The sequence below is a fragment of the Labrus bergylta genome, chromosome 16 (assembly GCF_963930695.1).
Source record: "Labrus bergylta chromosome 16, fLabBer1.1, whole genome shotgun sequence".
NCBI classification, from domain to species: domain Eukaryota; kingdom Metazoa; phylum Chordata; class Actinopteri; order Labriformes; family Labridae; genus Labrus; species Labrus bergylta.
The window spans coordinates 10810803-10825693 of record NC_089210.1 but is presented as its reverse complement, the minus strand read 5'-3'; the positions used below and the strand labels follow the sequence as shown (position 1 = coordinate 10825693).

Here is a 14891-nt window from a genome sequence, read left to right as displayed (position 1 = left end):
CTAAATCCAGGTGTTTTCATCATGTGTCCAGTGATGGCCTTTGTTAAAGATGTTCTTCCCCTAATGCAAGAAAATATGTGAAGAAATACTGGTGGCTACTTCAGTATTAAGCTCCTGTCGTTGTAAAAGTTGGCTCACTCTCACGTTGCCATGGCTTACTTGGACACTGGCATGTAACAGAGCCATCAGTAATGTAATTACATTTTCATTATTTATTTTTTCTGATTTACTTTTGTAAAATCTATTAATGTCTTTCACTTAAGAAGCTGGTGGATTATCCCATTTTGCTCCCTATTCAAGCAAATCTACTTGAGTGATTGAAAAGCTGATGGAGGAATCATTATAACTGGCTCACTGCTACCATCTGCTGTTCCGTTAGTGCTAAACCACCATTACCAATAAAACCACAGCAAGTTCAACACCAGAGAAAAACAGACAAGTCTTAATAATATAGGTATATATTTATTCATACGTACATATTCATTTATATCGGTTAATTGTAAAAAAAAAAAAAAGAAAAAAAAAAAAAGAAAAGAAATAAAGAAAAAAAAAAAAGGAAAAAAATTACAGTAATTATATTAACTACAGTCATTGTCAAAATTGTTTTTGAAATTTCTCAGGCGTCGTTTTACCATGGACTTTAACCGTTGATTTACCTTTTGCGCTCTGTCCTAATCCCCAGCCAGACTCGAGTGTTTTGGAAGGGACTACAACAAACAAACTAGTTGAAGACTTATTTTCTGGACTCTGTAAACGTGGGTTAGTGTGATAGAAGGATACAGACGTATTTGATACAAGGATGAGAAATCAATGAGTTGTTTTGCTTTGTCGGGCATGTAGTGTATATTGTACCATGAAAAGACTGATGACAGGTTATTTCTTTTTTTTTTTTTTTCACATATGAAACCATCAGGAGTTGGTTGAGTATTAGAACCTGTAATCAATTTAAAGTGTTTGCTGTCAAAGCACACGTCGTCAGCCACAACAATGACTCGGCCTGTACCATCGGAAGTGTCAGAGGAGTGAAAATTGTTACAACCAGATTTCTATTGTAAGTCCTTGGACTTTCCTTTTTCCTCCAGTTCATTGTGTTAACCCCGGAGCACAGTGACAGAGCACATTAGATATCTCCGCCATTTTGACTCTTAGTTGTTCTCTAATCCCCATAAAGCCTCATTCAAACAAAACAGATCAGACTGGATTACACTGGATTCATCTCAGCTTGTATTATCCGTCCTGCTGTAGCTGTCGTATCACAAACTGAATAGAGTCATCATAGAGTCTTTTGCCTCTTGGCATGCATCTTTAACCAGAACTGGGACATTTGAGAGTGATCAACATTCCACAATGGGTTTTGGCCTTGTATTTGAGCAGGGTGCATTATGGGAGGGGAGTATTTCAAAAAGCAAGGCATTAAAATCAAGATGAGGAGAGCACGCTAACGGGAGAAAAATCGGATTCTGCTAAAGTGGCACACGATGCCTGAAAAGCCATCTCCAGGACTTCTCCTTGATGGAAACATTCAATAGGAAGAACCTACATCATACATACATATCATCATAATCCTGAAATCCTCCTGAACTCACATTTAAAAAAATCCAACTCAAATTTTTTACATTTATTACAATTGCACTGGTGCCAACACTTCCCCCAGACAAAGGCTACACTCTGGACATTTAGTAACAATAAACTCTTAATAAAAACACAAACACCTTCAGATCAAAACTGAGGACTGGACGAGGACTCAAACTCAACTTGGAGACAGTGAACTTGTGACTTCAAACACAAAGCAGGCGCAATCCAAACCACACCAAAACAGAAAAGCAAAAGAAGAGAAAACAGTGGAGATCCAGGAGGAATCAGACAGAAAAGCAGAAAAGGACACATTTATAAAATGAACGCGGAAGAAAGAGAGACACAGAGTAAAGCAGGTGCAAGTGCAGGGGAAGGTAATCCATAAGAAAAGGCTTCAATACTTCATAGGGCAGGGGGGGGCCGAAGTCCATGGCAGCCCACCGTTGCGACAAAAAATCATTCCATCATATCTGTCAGCAGGCCAGAGTGTGTGCGCCAAGATTCAAGATCCAGTTGACTTCCTCTTACAATGACTTCACCAGTCGGATCTGGTCTTTACCTCCAGCAGTGGAACTGGTCCCAGACAGACGGAGGAAGTCAAAGATGGCAGGGTGCAGCACTCTGTCACTCTATCCCCCCTGCAAGGCCTCAAAAGGAGTTGAGGAGTCGCTGATGCCACTCAGACATTGGACACGCCCTCTCATCGCTGTCCATGATTCGCCGGATCCTTGTCAGCAGAAGCCTTATCGATGTGAAGACGAGCGACTTAATGAAATCAAACCAACTGTAAAATAATTATCATTACTTTGATTGTTTTTAGTTGGCTTTTTCTTTCCATTGTCTTGATCTGACAGCAAAGATTCATGTAGTGATGTCAGACTTTCTTCTTTTTCTGTCAAATGAGGTTTTTTTTTTTGTTTTTTTTAAATAACTTTTCTGTTTTTGACATGAGCTTTAGCAGGCCGGCATCAGTTCCTCTGTCAGACTCCAGATACAGAACCGGCTCAGTTTGACTGTCCAAAGCTCCAGCACGTACTTTATCAAGCATGTATGCTATTTTGTTATTCCCTCAGGAAAATCCATCAACAGCAGTCTTATATATCGTCTTCTGTTGCTTCGCTGGCTTTGACTCTAGGACTCCACAGTCCTTATATATTTACAGTTAAACTTTAAAAAACTAGAGGTGTCACATGCAACATTTGGCATCTTCTCCAGCCCCCACTTGTAAGTTTTACTTGGTGTCCATTTTTTAAAAAAATATTAAACTTTGTCTTTTTTTCTTCAGTATATCGCAGCTTCTGATTGTAACAGAGAGACGGAGGGAGGTGAGGGTACAGGTGTTGCAAGCTCAGTGTATGCATGCAAGTGAAGTCTTCAATGCCAGTCTTAGATTTAAGGATAGGGCTGTCTTTGTAAAGTGTCTCATCATTGCTTAACTGGAAGTGCGAAAAGGTGCAAGTCTACTTCAAAAATAAAAAAAATAAAAGAATCAGAAAAATATGCTTCCTGCTGCTTTCTATGTGTGTGTTTGGGGTGTTGAAAGTTTACTTTCTGCGATGCTTCCCCTTTTTGAAATGAACAGCCTGCAGAACAAAGCTAACAGAGGTCTAGAGTGCAGTTCTGGTCTGGAGGTAGCCGTTAACTGACCTTAGACACTGAGGGAAGTACGTGTGAGAAGAAGGATTTCTTAACCTCTTCAGTACAACTGGAATCTGTCTCAAAGTGCTTAAAAAGTAAAGAGTATAACTCCCCCTAAAATATGAAGCGGTTGCTTTTTATGTTGAAGTCTTGTTTTGTAATCCTTTGAACTAATCTTTTGAACTTCACTCAATGAAGAGTAAAATCCCTTAACAGTGGCGATCACATTTGATTTCTACATAACCCTCTTTGTAATACTGGCTAGTCCTGTGAACACCGAGCAGGAATGTTCAGACATTCTTCTTAATATGTGCATGTGTCTGCATTTCAGCTTGTGTAAAAGCTTGTTGTGTACCTCGCGGTGGCCATTTCTGTGAAGGTTTTGGGGAAAGTTACCAGAGGTCCTGTAGAGTTATTTGGCTCTCTCCCTCTCTCTGCAGCTCCAAAGGGGGGGGGGGGGGGGGGGGACACACACACATACACAAGCATGTACTTTTTTCGACAGAGGGGGGCCAGGAAGGGTACAGCAGGTCAGGGTTCAAGTGACGGGCTGTGGGGAGTGTGTACTAGGGACACAGGGTGAGGAAAGGGGGGGTTGTTGTCTTTACATCATAACAGGACACAGCAGCGACAAAACCTCTGACGGCTGCCCCCAACTGAGGGGGGCGGAGTGATGGGAGCGAAGTATGCATGCACTTTGATGTTGGGCAGATGGGTCTGTGGAGGGACAAGAAGAAACAGATGGAATTATGTTAGTAGATAATACGAATACTAGGAAACCTGTATTAAGTAGCTGTCACATTAGTATTTATGTTAAGGGCTCGAAATTTACTTTTTTGCTCAGCAGCCACTGTGGCTAGTGGTCTTTCAAAGTGACTAGCCATTCAACAATTTAACTAGCCACAATTTTGTTGTTTTAAATTCTGACAGATTAATATGCCATGCTAAAAATGTACTGGAACTTTAGCTTTATAACCCTTATAAATGTCAAAGACCGCTGAACACACCTAAACCTCCACCTGACTGCCACTTTTTCGTGTTTACTCTTTCTTTGTCTCGTCTTCCTTTTCAGTGTCATCGTCCGCTTTTCTTTTGTGTGTTGCCTGCTCTCCGGGTTTTGTTGCACTCTTTTATGCACAGGACAAGACCTACAGTGACGTTGGTCACTAGCGTGCTAGCGCAAGGAAATAGGCTTGAGGGATGGACAAATGAGCAAACACTGTGCAGGTAATGCTCATAGGAGTTGTAGTCTCATAGTGTCACGTGGCATTTACTTTAAAATTACATTCTTTTCTAGACAACAATTTTAAAAATGTATATAAAATGTATTAAAAAAAAAAAAAATCAACCTGACAAAGTGGCAAGTGGGAGTGACTGTGTTACCAACACTGCTGAAATCTACCTGAAATATTCTGACTGATTATATTTACTGAATTGATCATGACCAAAACTGAAGACAGACTTGAAATCTAACTCAACTAAGAAATGATCTCTGTGGACACTCATTTATGTCAAAGTCTGGTCACACAAACGTTTTCATACGGGCTGTCAAACCATTACATTTTTAACAGCGATAAAAACTGAAATTCCATAGTTAATCATGAGTAATCTCATTTTTGATTGCATGTTTGAAATTCCATTATTGTTTTTATTATTATGTATTATTGTATTGTCTTCAGCTACGGGTACTTTACTTCCTGTTTGGATACGAACCCGCTTTTATTTTAAAAGGAAATTAGAAACATCTGGTAAGATGGAAAGTTACAACATAATAACCACTGAAAGAAACGAGTTCCACTTTGAAAAGTCAATGAAAAAAGTTATTATAAATGATTGACTCATCAACTGAGCCGTTTTTTTGTAAGTGTAATAAACTATTCAAAGGTGCAGTGGTGGCGTTCTTTTCCATCACCATGGCTACAGGGAGACGATTAAACGCTTTACTGCTGACAGCGTAAGTGATGACTCATCACTTCTTGTGGGTCCAGCGGTGACTCCAAAATAGAAGACTGAGAATATTTGAGCTTAACTTCAGCCTCCTTCATCGTCTATGTTTGCATTGAAGATATCCCTCTTCAGAAGTGAACTGTGTAACCACAGAGTGTGTCGTTCTGCTTATCATAGTCCACTAAAACACTTCTTCCTCTTCTGGAGACTGGAACACTACAACATGAGGATAATGCTCAGGGAAACTGCTGTTGGTTAAGAGCTAAACTGCACCAGCCTTTGCTCTTACATAAATATTACAGCATTGAGCAATCACTGGCATACAAAACAAACTGCTACTGCTGCTTTGATCCACCATCTTTAAGTGGACCTGAGGTTCAGTTGAAATAACACAGACTTCACAGAAAAAGCTGTTTCTTCACAGACATCTGACATAAAATACTGTCAACTATCTAAGAACCTCCCTTTCACTGATCAGAGTTTGTATTAACTGGAGACTTTGGAAGGGTTTGAGGCGCTTTCTTCGAAAACAATTTTTTTTTTTTTTTTTTTTTTTTTTTACATCTGTGTTTATACGCTTGTCATCTTTTTTTTTTTTTTTTTTTAAACCTTTTCTGTTGCATTAGTGGTTGTTTTTCTTTCACCTCAAAAGTGAGAAACCTTGGATAGAAATGTATTATCTCATCAGAACTGCTACATGGCGCTTTAGGAGTTAAAAAAAAAAACAGGGTACTTTAAGAGGAACCCAATGTTTGGAAGGGGTGGGTTTAACATAACACTGTGATCTGTAGTATGACAGTGTTGATTGCTACAATTGGAACATTGGTAACACATGAGAATTGTACCAAAGCAGCATATTTTATGTTCCAACAATGGGCATTTACAGTAGATTCTACGTATGAATCAGAGATGAGTCACTGTTGTTCGCCCACACTACTCACCCGTAGTCTCTTGATGCCGGCGCGTGTAATCTGCTGGCAGTCGTAGAGCTCAATGCGATCCAGACTATGGCAGCTCTTCAGGTGCTCCAATGAAGCGTCTGTGATCAGGGGGCAGTTATCCAGCTCTATCACCTCCAGACGGTCGTGAGCACAGGGGCCGCTGCCGAGGTGTCTGATGCCATCATCAGTAATCAGCTCACAGTGAGACAGACTCTACGGGAATACAGTGCAACAACACAACACTCCTTTACTTAACCGTCTGCTTCAATGAACTGTGACTTGTTGCTTGTAAACGCTGCTGAGGCGCCTTAATAATGTTTAAGTGACAGGCACACACTCACCAGGACTTGCAAACGAGGGCAGTGGATAGACAGCTGAATGAGGGTTCCATCTGTGATCTGTTGCAAAATGTCAAAAAAACAAAAATGTAACACCTGCAGACTCCAAACAAAAACATATTATTTTTGTATCTCTGACTACTTATTCACCTGAACGCATTCCTCTAAATCCATCTTCTCGAGTTCATGACAATTCTGCAGCAAGAAAAGAGGCACTTAATAGAGAGAAATATCCTCCTCTAATGGACGTTTGGGGAGACTTTTTTTTTTTTTTTTTAAGACAAGCTTTAAAACATCTGAATCTGTAAGCAAAGAATGCAACTGTCAGATGTCGACTTACTCTTGCTAGTGTAGTGAAGCCCACGTCTGTAAGCTGAGAGCAGCGGGCCACTTCTAATATTCTGAGGGGACAAAGAAAGGAGCAGAGAGTTTAACAATGACATCACTATCAGTCTGTCACTATTTGGGACTTGATTTGAATCTAAGGAGGATGGTTTGAGAGAAGGTTTTATTTAATCTTCTTTACAGTCGTCTTCACAGAAGGATGCGATAATAAATCAAATATTATTATATAAAAGGCATTTAAATCCTTCTATGCAAACCATTTATCTGAAAATTGTCTTTAAAAAAATCCCCACCTCCAAAATGAATCATAAGGTGGATAAACGCTCGAAGTTATGTTGGCAAAACGAAATGATTTTACGAGTAATTCCCAAACTAATTACAACCTTTTTTCCAACTCTGCATCACTTTCTAGGAAGTGATGCACAGTTTAGTTCAGAGTGAGTGTATTGTGTCTGTGAAGGCGTGTAAACTCACCTGAGGCGAGGGCAGTTTTGGCCAAGCGCGTGCAGGATGGCGTCTGTGATATTGGCACAGCCGGACACACACAGAGACTGCAGGCGGTGACAACCCCTGCAAATTGTGATGAGGCCCTCGTCCGTGATCTGCTGCTCGCAGAGAGAGAAAGAGTGAGTTTGTGTGGAGTCGTAAGAGGTCCATGTGCATTGTGAGATGTTAAAACATGCCGTATTTTACTGTTCTCAAATGCAGCTTAGCACAAAGAGCAGTAAATGCATTGGCTAAAAGGAATTCCCGTACCTACTAATCATACAGAAGACGGGAACAATTTCTGGCCTAGCTCTGTTAATTGTACTTACTGAGCACGTCTGCAGGTTGAGAGTGACCAGCTCTGGACAGTGAGCCCCAATATGCTTCAGAGCCTCATCCTCTAACTTTGGAAGGGATTGGACAAAGAAAAGACACACATCAACAGAAGTCAAACTACGCTCATACAATTCAATAGCACCAAAAACTACAGCCTCTAATGACTACTAGGTTTAGTGGACATCTTTGTTACCAATGCCCATGATTTGCATTTATCTGTAAATTCTTCTTTTGTCTTTTAACAGCTGGTAGAACAATTTATGGCACTTTTTAAATGCTTACATTTTATGTGAACAGTGTTTGGCAAAAAAAAAAAAAATCGTCTGTTGCACGGGAAGTGATGCATTTTTATTTCTTTTTAACAGTTGCAGCAACTGTTTTCTTCAGAATGAAAATAAGAGGAACTTGGTAGTTGGTATGCTAGTGATCACCAATGTGATGAAACATACAAGAAAACAGAGCCACCTACGAAAGCGAAATGTTGAGCAGTAAGACCAGTGAATCTAAGTAGTCTACAAGGGAATCAAAAAATGAGTTGTTACTCTCATAAATTCAGACTGAATTAACCCTTCGCTAAAAGACCCATCAACCATACCTGTGTGCATCCCTTGAGAAAAAGGCCTTTAAGTCCAGGGCATGAACGAACCAGGGCCTGAATGCCATCTTTTGTGACCTGATCACACCAGGAGATGTTGAGCTGCTCCAGCAGGGGACAACCCTCACTGACAGGAGGAAATTAAAAAAGGACAAATGAGTGTTGGGGGGAAAAAAGCAAGACAATAACACAGCAATGGGGGGGGGGGGGGATGTCTAATGGAACATACAGCAGCAAAGACACTGAAATTTCAAATGTTTAATGGTGGGGAATTAACAGCTGCTGCCCTTTTTTGTTGTGCAAACCATGAAGAAGTATTAAGCAGAATGTTGCGCCCACATACCTGAGGGCTTTGAGTGACAGGTTTGTGATAGAGGTACAGGAGGCGAGGTCCAGGTGCTTCAGCTTTGGACAGAACTTACTGAGGCTATTACACGTGCTGCAATGAGAGAGAAACAATAAGAACTTTAACTAAAGAGAAATAGTGTCCTCTTGTATTTGCATGAAGAAACAATGCACATACCTGTCTGTGATCTTGGTGCAGCCGTTTAGACTGAGCAGCTCAATATTCCTGCAGTTCTGTGAGAAAGTCCTACGGAAGAAAAACAACGTTAATGAGAATGCAGTCAAACTGAACCTGCTAGTTCTACTTCTCCTGGGTCTGCAGTAGAATGGCTGTCAGGCTCTTAGAAACTCACCTCAGGGCGCTGTCACCCACACCCAGGCAACCCCGCAGACTCAGCTTCCTAAGGAACCCTCCACACCGCTTTGAGATGTTCTCCACCACCCGGCCCTGCAACAAAAAACAACCACTCAGCTTGCTGGACTTGCTCCTCTGCCTCCATATAATGTCAGATAAAGAGTGAAGGTTCAAGGGAAAGGTAAACAGCACATATTGAAGCTACAGGTATGAGTAAAGTAGATCTAGATTCGTCCTCACCTCAATGTCCCTCTGAAAGTCAAAGAGGTCGATTCGTTGCCAGTTGCTGCCATCCAAGGCCAGAACATTCCAGGACTAAGAGCAGGGAGGGAGAAACAGACGTTTAGGGTCACGACCTCTTTACGTCAAACAAAATCCACATGGAGAACACATCATCAAAACACACAAAGACAAACAGGAACTGCTACTCACGCATGCATACACACACCTTGAGAACACAGACTCACCCGTGAGACCTGGGCACAGCGACAGAGTGTCACCACATCCAGAAAGGAGAAGATTCTGGAAGAAAGACAGGGACGGTTCAGAGACCCCGATCCTCGCTACCAGAAGCGTTCTCTTCAAACTAGACTCTGTTCTCGGCTTATTGTCTCCCTGCATCTGCTTTCTCCTCACAGCACATGGGTGTGAGCAAATCAGCTAATTTTGTCTTTGACTGCTGTTTGCGGAATATATATTTTTACTTAAAGTAGGGTTGTGGCAAAAGAAGACACAAAATCTTTTTTTTTTAAAGGAATAAAGCTAGAAACTTACCATATTACAGTTAATGCAGCAAAAAAAAAAGTTGTTAGAACTGAAGTAGGCATGCGGCAGGTCCTAGCACAGCCTGACAACCACACAAATCAGGCATCCCGACTGCACAGAGTCAGCAGCCACAGCACAGGCAACTTGGCTAACAAGGCTGAGGCTTGAGTTATGCCCTTCATTTTCTGTTAGCTCAGGGGGCTTCTGAGGTTTCTTTATAACCTCAAATCAATTTGATTGCTTCATAGCCTCGAGCGTCTATATTTAATTACAGTTGTTGGGAAGAAGGCACTCTGGTGGGTTAATTAAGCTGAATGTTTGCATAAGGGCAAGTGAACATACAGTCGCCTTTATGATCGTGACAGTCTAAAGTGTATGTCTGTGTTTGAGGGCGGGGCGTAGGGGAAAGAAGGTGACGCAAGGCCATGTGTGGCTCTGTGTATGTTTGGACGTGCTGATCGGTAGCGAAGGCAGGGGAGTGTAGAGCAAGCAGCATGCCAGTTCAGCTTTCAAAAACCCCTGCAGACAGTCTGATTGAAGCGCTCTGAAATGTCACTCACCGTAGCAACAGCTCTTTTGGCAGCTTCTTATTGATGACCGCCTCGTCGCTGTTTGTGAACATCTGAAAAAAGGTGCAGAGGGATAATATTAGTCCTCACAGCCTCTTGTAACATGGCTGGGGCCCCCTCCACACACTATCGTATCTCAAGGACAGCCCCAGCATAAAAGCAAGGATCAGTGATTACAATCTCATCAGCTGAGATTGACCCAGTGTCAGTTCTCGGGTAAACAAAAAGGCGACAGAAGATAAAGAAGACATGAGACTAGGTTTTGTGTCTTGTGAGAAATAAAATCAGCAGGATAGGACTTTGTAACGAGGCCCTCAGAACTGTGTTGGCCTCTGCTTCTGTGTTATCTTTTCTCCATGCATATTCTCTCTTAACTCACTGTGTTGTTTACACCGTTTCTACACCAGCATGTCCTGAGAGAGTACACTGTTACAATATATCTTTTGTGGCTCTCCCACGAATCACTCCAGCCTCTGCAAACAGCTAATGGATTTCCACAGGAATAATTGCTTGCCATGTGAGTGCAAATTCTGGCCTATAATCCACAGAAAAAGGCCTCAGCACACAAAGAGACAATCACTGGAATTTATTAAGACCAAGCTACTTATACAACCCCCCCAGTTATGAAGGCACCCAGGGAGCCCAAAAGTGTGGAAAATCATACATTACAAAATGCAACATTTTGAGACGATACATTTTTTTTTTTTTTTTTTTAAGCATCCATGCAGTCACAGATGAATGAAGCAACATTAGGCCCAAATTCCTCCATAGATTCAGAAAGATAAATCTACACCAGGGACAGGGTAATTGAGGGGTGGGGGCTTTAGTGTGTAGATAAAAGTAAAAAATACAAACAAATGTTAAGCATCCATGATACAAAATAAATAAAATATTTATGTAATGCTTTCTAATAGAAGAAGTAATAAATGGGTCCTGACAGAGCATATCTTCTGCTACCGGGTGCCACAACTGAAACCACATTCATTATAATTTTTGATTTTTCTGGACTTATACACTTAAGCAAAATGTATTCATCAGCTCACGGAAAAAAACTGACAGGTTTGCCTGTTTAAAAATCCAGTCAGCTCTGTGTCAAAGCCTCTCTGTGTCTCTCTGATAAACATGCATACTCTACATACACACACACACACACACACACACAGCTGTCTATTCAGGGGCTGCCTGCCAGCACAAACGTGTAAAATTTTGAGGGAGTAAGAAGGGACAGACATTTCGCTTTTGGATTTGGGGCAAATTTACTCTGACAGCTCGCCTTCAACGGCGCAACTCTTCGGCCAAATAATCCAGAGCCATTTCCAAAGAACCAGATGCGCTTAGTCAACGGGCATACACTGTCCCCTTTTGTACTCTAACATGAAATGAACCTGATGCTGCATGAATGTGAGCATTATGTTTTCTCCACTGGTCAGCTATAGTCAGTGAAGCAGGACTGGCAGGAGGTAAAAGCTGGGTGAGCTGTAACCTCCAGCTAGAGATCATTGTAAAGCAAAACAGTGTGATAATATCTTTAGAAAATGGTTTTATGTTGTCTACTGAAAAGACCCCATCCATACATTAAAATGAGATCAGTCGTACAATTGTTACTGCTATTTACAAAATTAACACTCATTTAATTGGTAATTTAACTGAGTTTGAGATTTTCAGTCCATCCTTCGCAATAACTTCTTTTTTTCTTCTTTAGGTAAACAGGTTGTTTTGTCTACAGCTTTTATTAGTTGCTGTGAAGTCTCAATAAACAAAATGTTGCATATTGTTGTGATGTAAACATCATTACATTTATCATTTACACATTCCTTCAAAGTAAGAAATACAATTGGGCTTTATTTATGCCTGTCATCTTTCAGAGGGCTGTAGTCTTTTGTTTAGGGCTGGTATGCAACAGATCAGTATCTACTGCAGAGAAGTAAAGTCAGAGATAAAGATCGTTTCTGGCAATGCCTGCCAAAGTAAAATTCCAGCAGACCACATTCAGCTAGCATAGGGTTTTGTACATTTGCTCTATATTTTCATGACCTAAGGTAACCTCTTTACCTTTGGTCAAGAGCTTTCTTTGGTTAAGCTTTGTCATCTTATCTACTTAAGTAATAACCAATAACCAATGAAAGCTGATTTCAAATTAACAACAACATTTTAAGGAGATTTCTAAGACATGGAACAAATGTAGTTATATAAGATTAGAACATTGTCAGAATTGTTATATTAACTGGCATGAATAAAATGAGGCTTTCAAATGAAAATAATAATATATAAAAGTGTGATTATCAATCTATATAGGCCTATCTTTAAATTAATATATTGTTCTTTAAAAAGATCAGAGGCTTTGTATGGTTTTTTTTTTTTTTTTTTAATGCCACCACTTTTCATGTTTACCGATGCTTAACAAAAGGACGATCTTAATAATTTACACAAAAAAAGTTACGCAAGTAAAAGGTTCCCCAACAACGAAGTGGCATGACAGTTCACTTTTATTCTGAAGGCGACATCGTGCCATTTCCGCTTTCCTCGTTTTCGTCATCCAGCCGCTTGACGGTCGTTCTCCACCGCAGCTGTCGGGCCAGAAGGTAACGACTGAATCTTCTGAGTCCGTCAGCTGTTGCACCGTTAAAAATAAATAAAACCAGACACAAATCCCACGCTAGCAGGGGATTAAACAACACCAAGTGCTCATGCTACACAGTCCAATGTCACTGGTCGGATACAAAGTGGTTTTTTTGGACAACTTTTCACCATAATATTAAGCTGCCTGCAGCTTCGACACAGACTTAATGCTAATGTTGCAAAACAACAACACTGTAGCCTATGCTTGTCTTCATATTGCCCATTTTCCAACAGTAGCACACAGGTAGTAAATGTTACTTAATGCCAGCTTCAGGATATTTGTTGAAAGTTATGTGCTAATATGAGGTGCATGAAGCAGTCACAACCAGAGCCCCCCCCCCCCCCCCTCAAAAAAACGCAGCGGCCATGGATAGCCTGTGCAATAATACAAATGAGGCATTACAGACAACCGAACAAAAAGGTCGTATAAAATAGCATATCACATCCAAGAAGATATAAGGACCAATAAAATAGCTAAAGCGTCTCTTGCAGTCAACAAGTTCCCTTTCCAGAAAATAAGATGAATGTGCGGCGGTGCTGTCCTCGGCGTGCTCTCGTTAGCCTCTTTGTTTTGACGGCGCATAGGAAACGAGGACGATAATTTAGGAGCTTTAAAAAAAAAAAAACACCCTGACTTTTTTATTTTAAACTGTACGACGTGCAAATGACAACTTCTTGCCCATAACGTAGGAAATGCCGGGCAGGCCCTGTGCTAAATGTTAGTACAGAAAACAACAGCGTTTGACCTAATCCCAAAACATTTGACTGCGGAAGAGAGCTACATCAACAGCCTCACTATAAGCGCAGTTTTTTTTTTTTTAAATATATACAGAGACAGTAGAGCTGTAGGCCCAGACCACAATGTTTTTTTTTACGTTAAACGTGTGTCAATGGATGTCATCATTGTCAGTAAACACGAATAGTCAACTCACCTCAAACCGACTCCGCGAAACACCATTTACCTCCTTCCCCATGGTCGGACGCTGGTTACCGACTCAATGAATTCGGTGTAGGCGAAGAAGTGAAATGCAGATACGGGCCCTCTTCCGTCCGTTTCCCCTCCACGACTATCATGCTACCGTCCTCTCGGTAGCTCTCCTGCGCTTCGTTGTGGTTATGTTTCGGCCTGTAACACACACGGCAAAGACCCCCTTTGGTTGTTTTCTGATAAACATGGGCTGCTACAGTCAGCAGCAAGCCAATAAGCCAGTTGTCTTATCTGCTCGGTTCGCCCTCACCTCCTCCCTCCCTCCCTCCCTATACAGCTTTCCCATCCGTCCACACAATAGACCCGACAGGAATAGGACCTGGCAGCCCCAAAATGGAGCTGTAAATGCTACTACACCTGCATCACTTGGAAGTAAATATGCAAAATTGCGTGAAGATGTGAATTGCCCGAACACACTTCTACTGCCCTGGCGGATTGTTTGACTAGGCTGTAACTCACTTTGCGGAGTATAGCCTATAGGTTAGATATCAGAGTGGGGTGGGGGGTCCTCCTTTTGGGAATATGAATAAAGGGCAAGCATCACTGATTGATTAGAAAGTTTGATCCCAGATTAAATTTAATTTGACATAAAGAAAGTGAATAAGAATTAGGCCTATAAGCTTCAGTCAGGATATAATGTGGATGTAGTCAATATGCTCCCCTCCTTTAGCCTAAGTTGAATAAATAGTCTAGTCGTGTGTAGGCTGCTTTATAATGTACTTAAAGGCCCTGTCGTATAAATAAAGGGCCAAAAGCGCCCACTATTTATTTGTTTTTTTCACAGCACAACTCGATTACGATAGTATAGCTTAAGGTTTGGCCCTTTTATGACATATTAACCATTCAAACGCAATAAACTGTATGTTCAATTTGCTATTATGATTCATTAACATACATTGTAACTTTGTTAGTAGTCCGAATCGCCACTTCCGCGTTTCTCGTTGGCCATGCCCCACTTTAGACAGTTGGTCCAATCAGAATCCAGGGTGTATACTCGTCATACTGCGTAATTATAAATGGGCGTATCCGCATGACAACAACAACAACAG

The 14891-nt window shown here is 41.1% G+C and overlaps 1 protein-coding gene across 1 annotated transcript; it reads right to left on the bottom strand.

Moving 5' to 3' along the window:
* Positions 1-1603: 1603 nt before the first annotated feature.
* On the bottom strand, positions 1604-14093 carry fbxl20 (F-box and leucine-rich repeat protein 20). The gene is made up of 15 exons (XM_029277096.2): positions 13787-14093; positions 10227-10288; positions 9369-9423; positions 9142-9216; positions 8900-8994; positions 8725-8793; positions 8545-8640; positions 8202-8328; positions 7600-7674; positions 7259-7389; positions 6780-6840; positions 6590-6634; positions 6443-6499; positions 6102-6314; positions 1604-3930 (listed from the first exon to the last, which is right to left on the bottom strand). Exons 1-15 carry the CDS (start codon positions 13826-13828, stop codon positions 3823-3825), a joined length of 1311 nt encoding a protein of 436 aa, XP_029132929.1. The 5' UTR covers positions 13829-14093; the 3' UTR covers positions 1604-3822.
* Between the last annotated feature and the right edge of the window lie 798 nt (positions 14094-14891).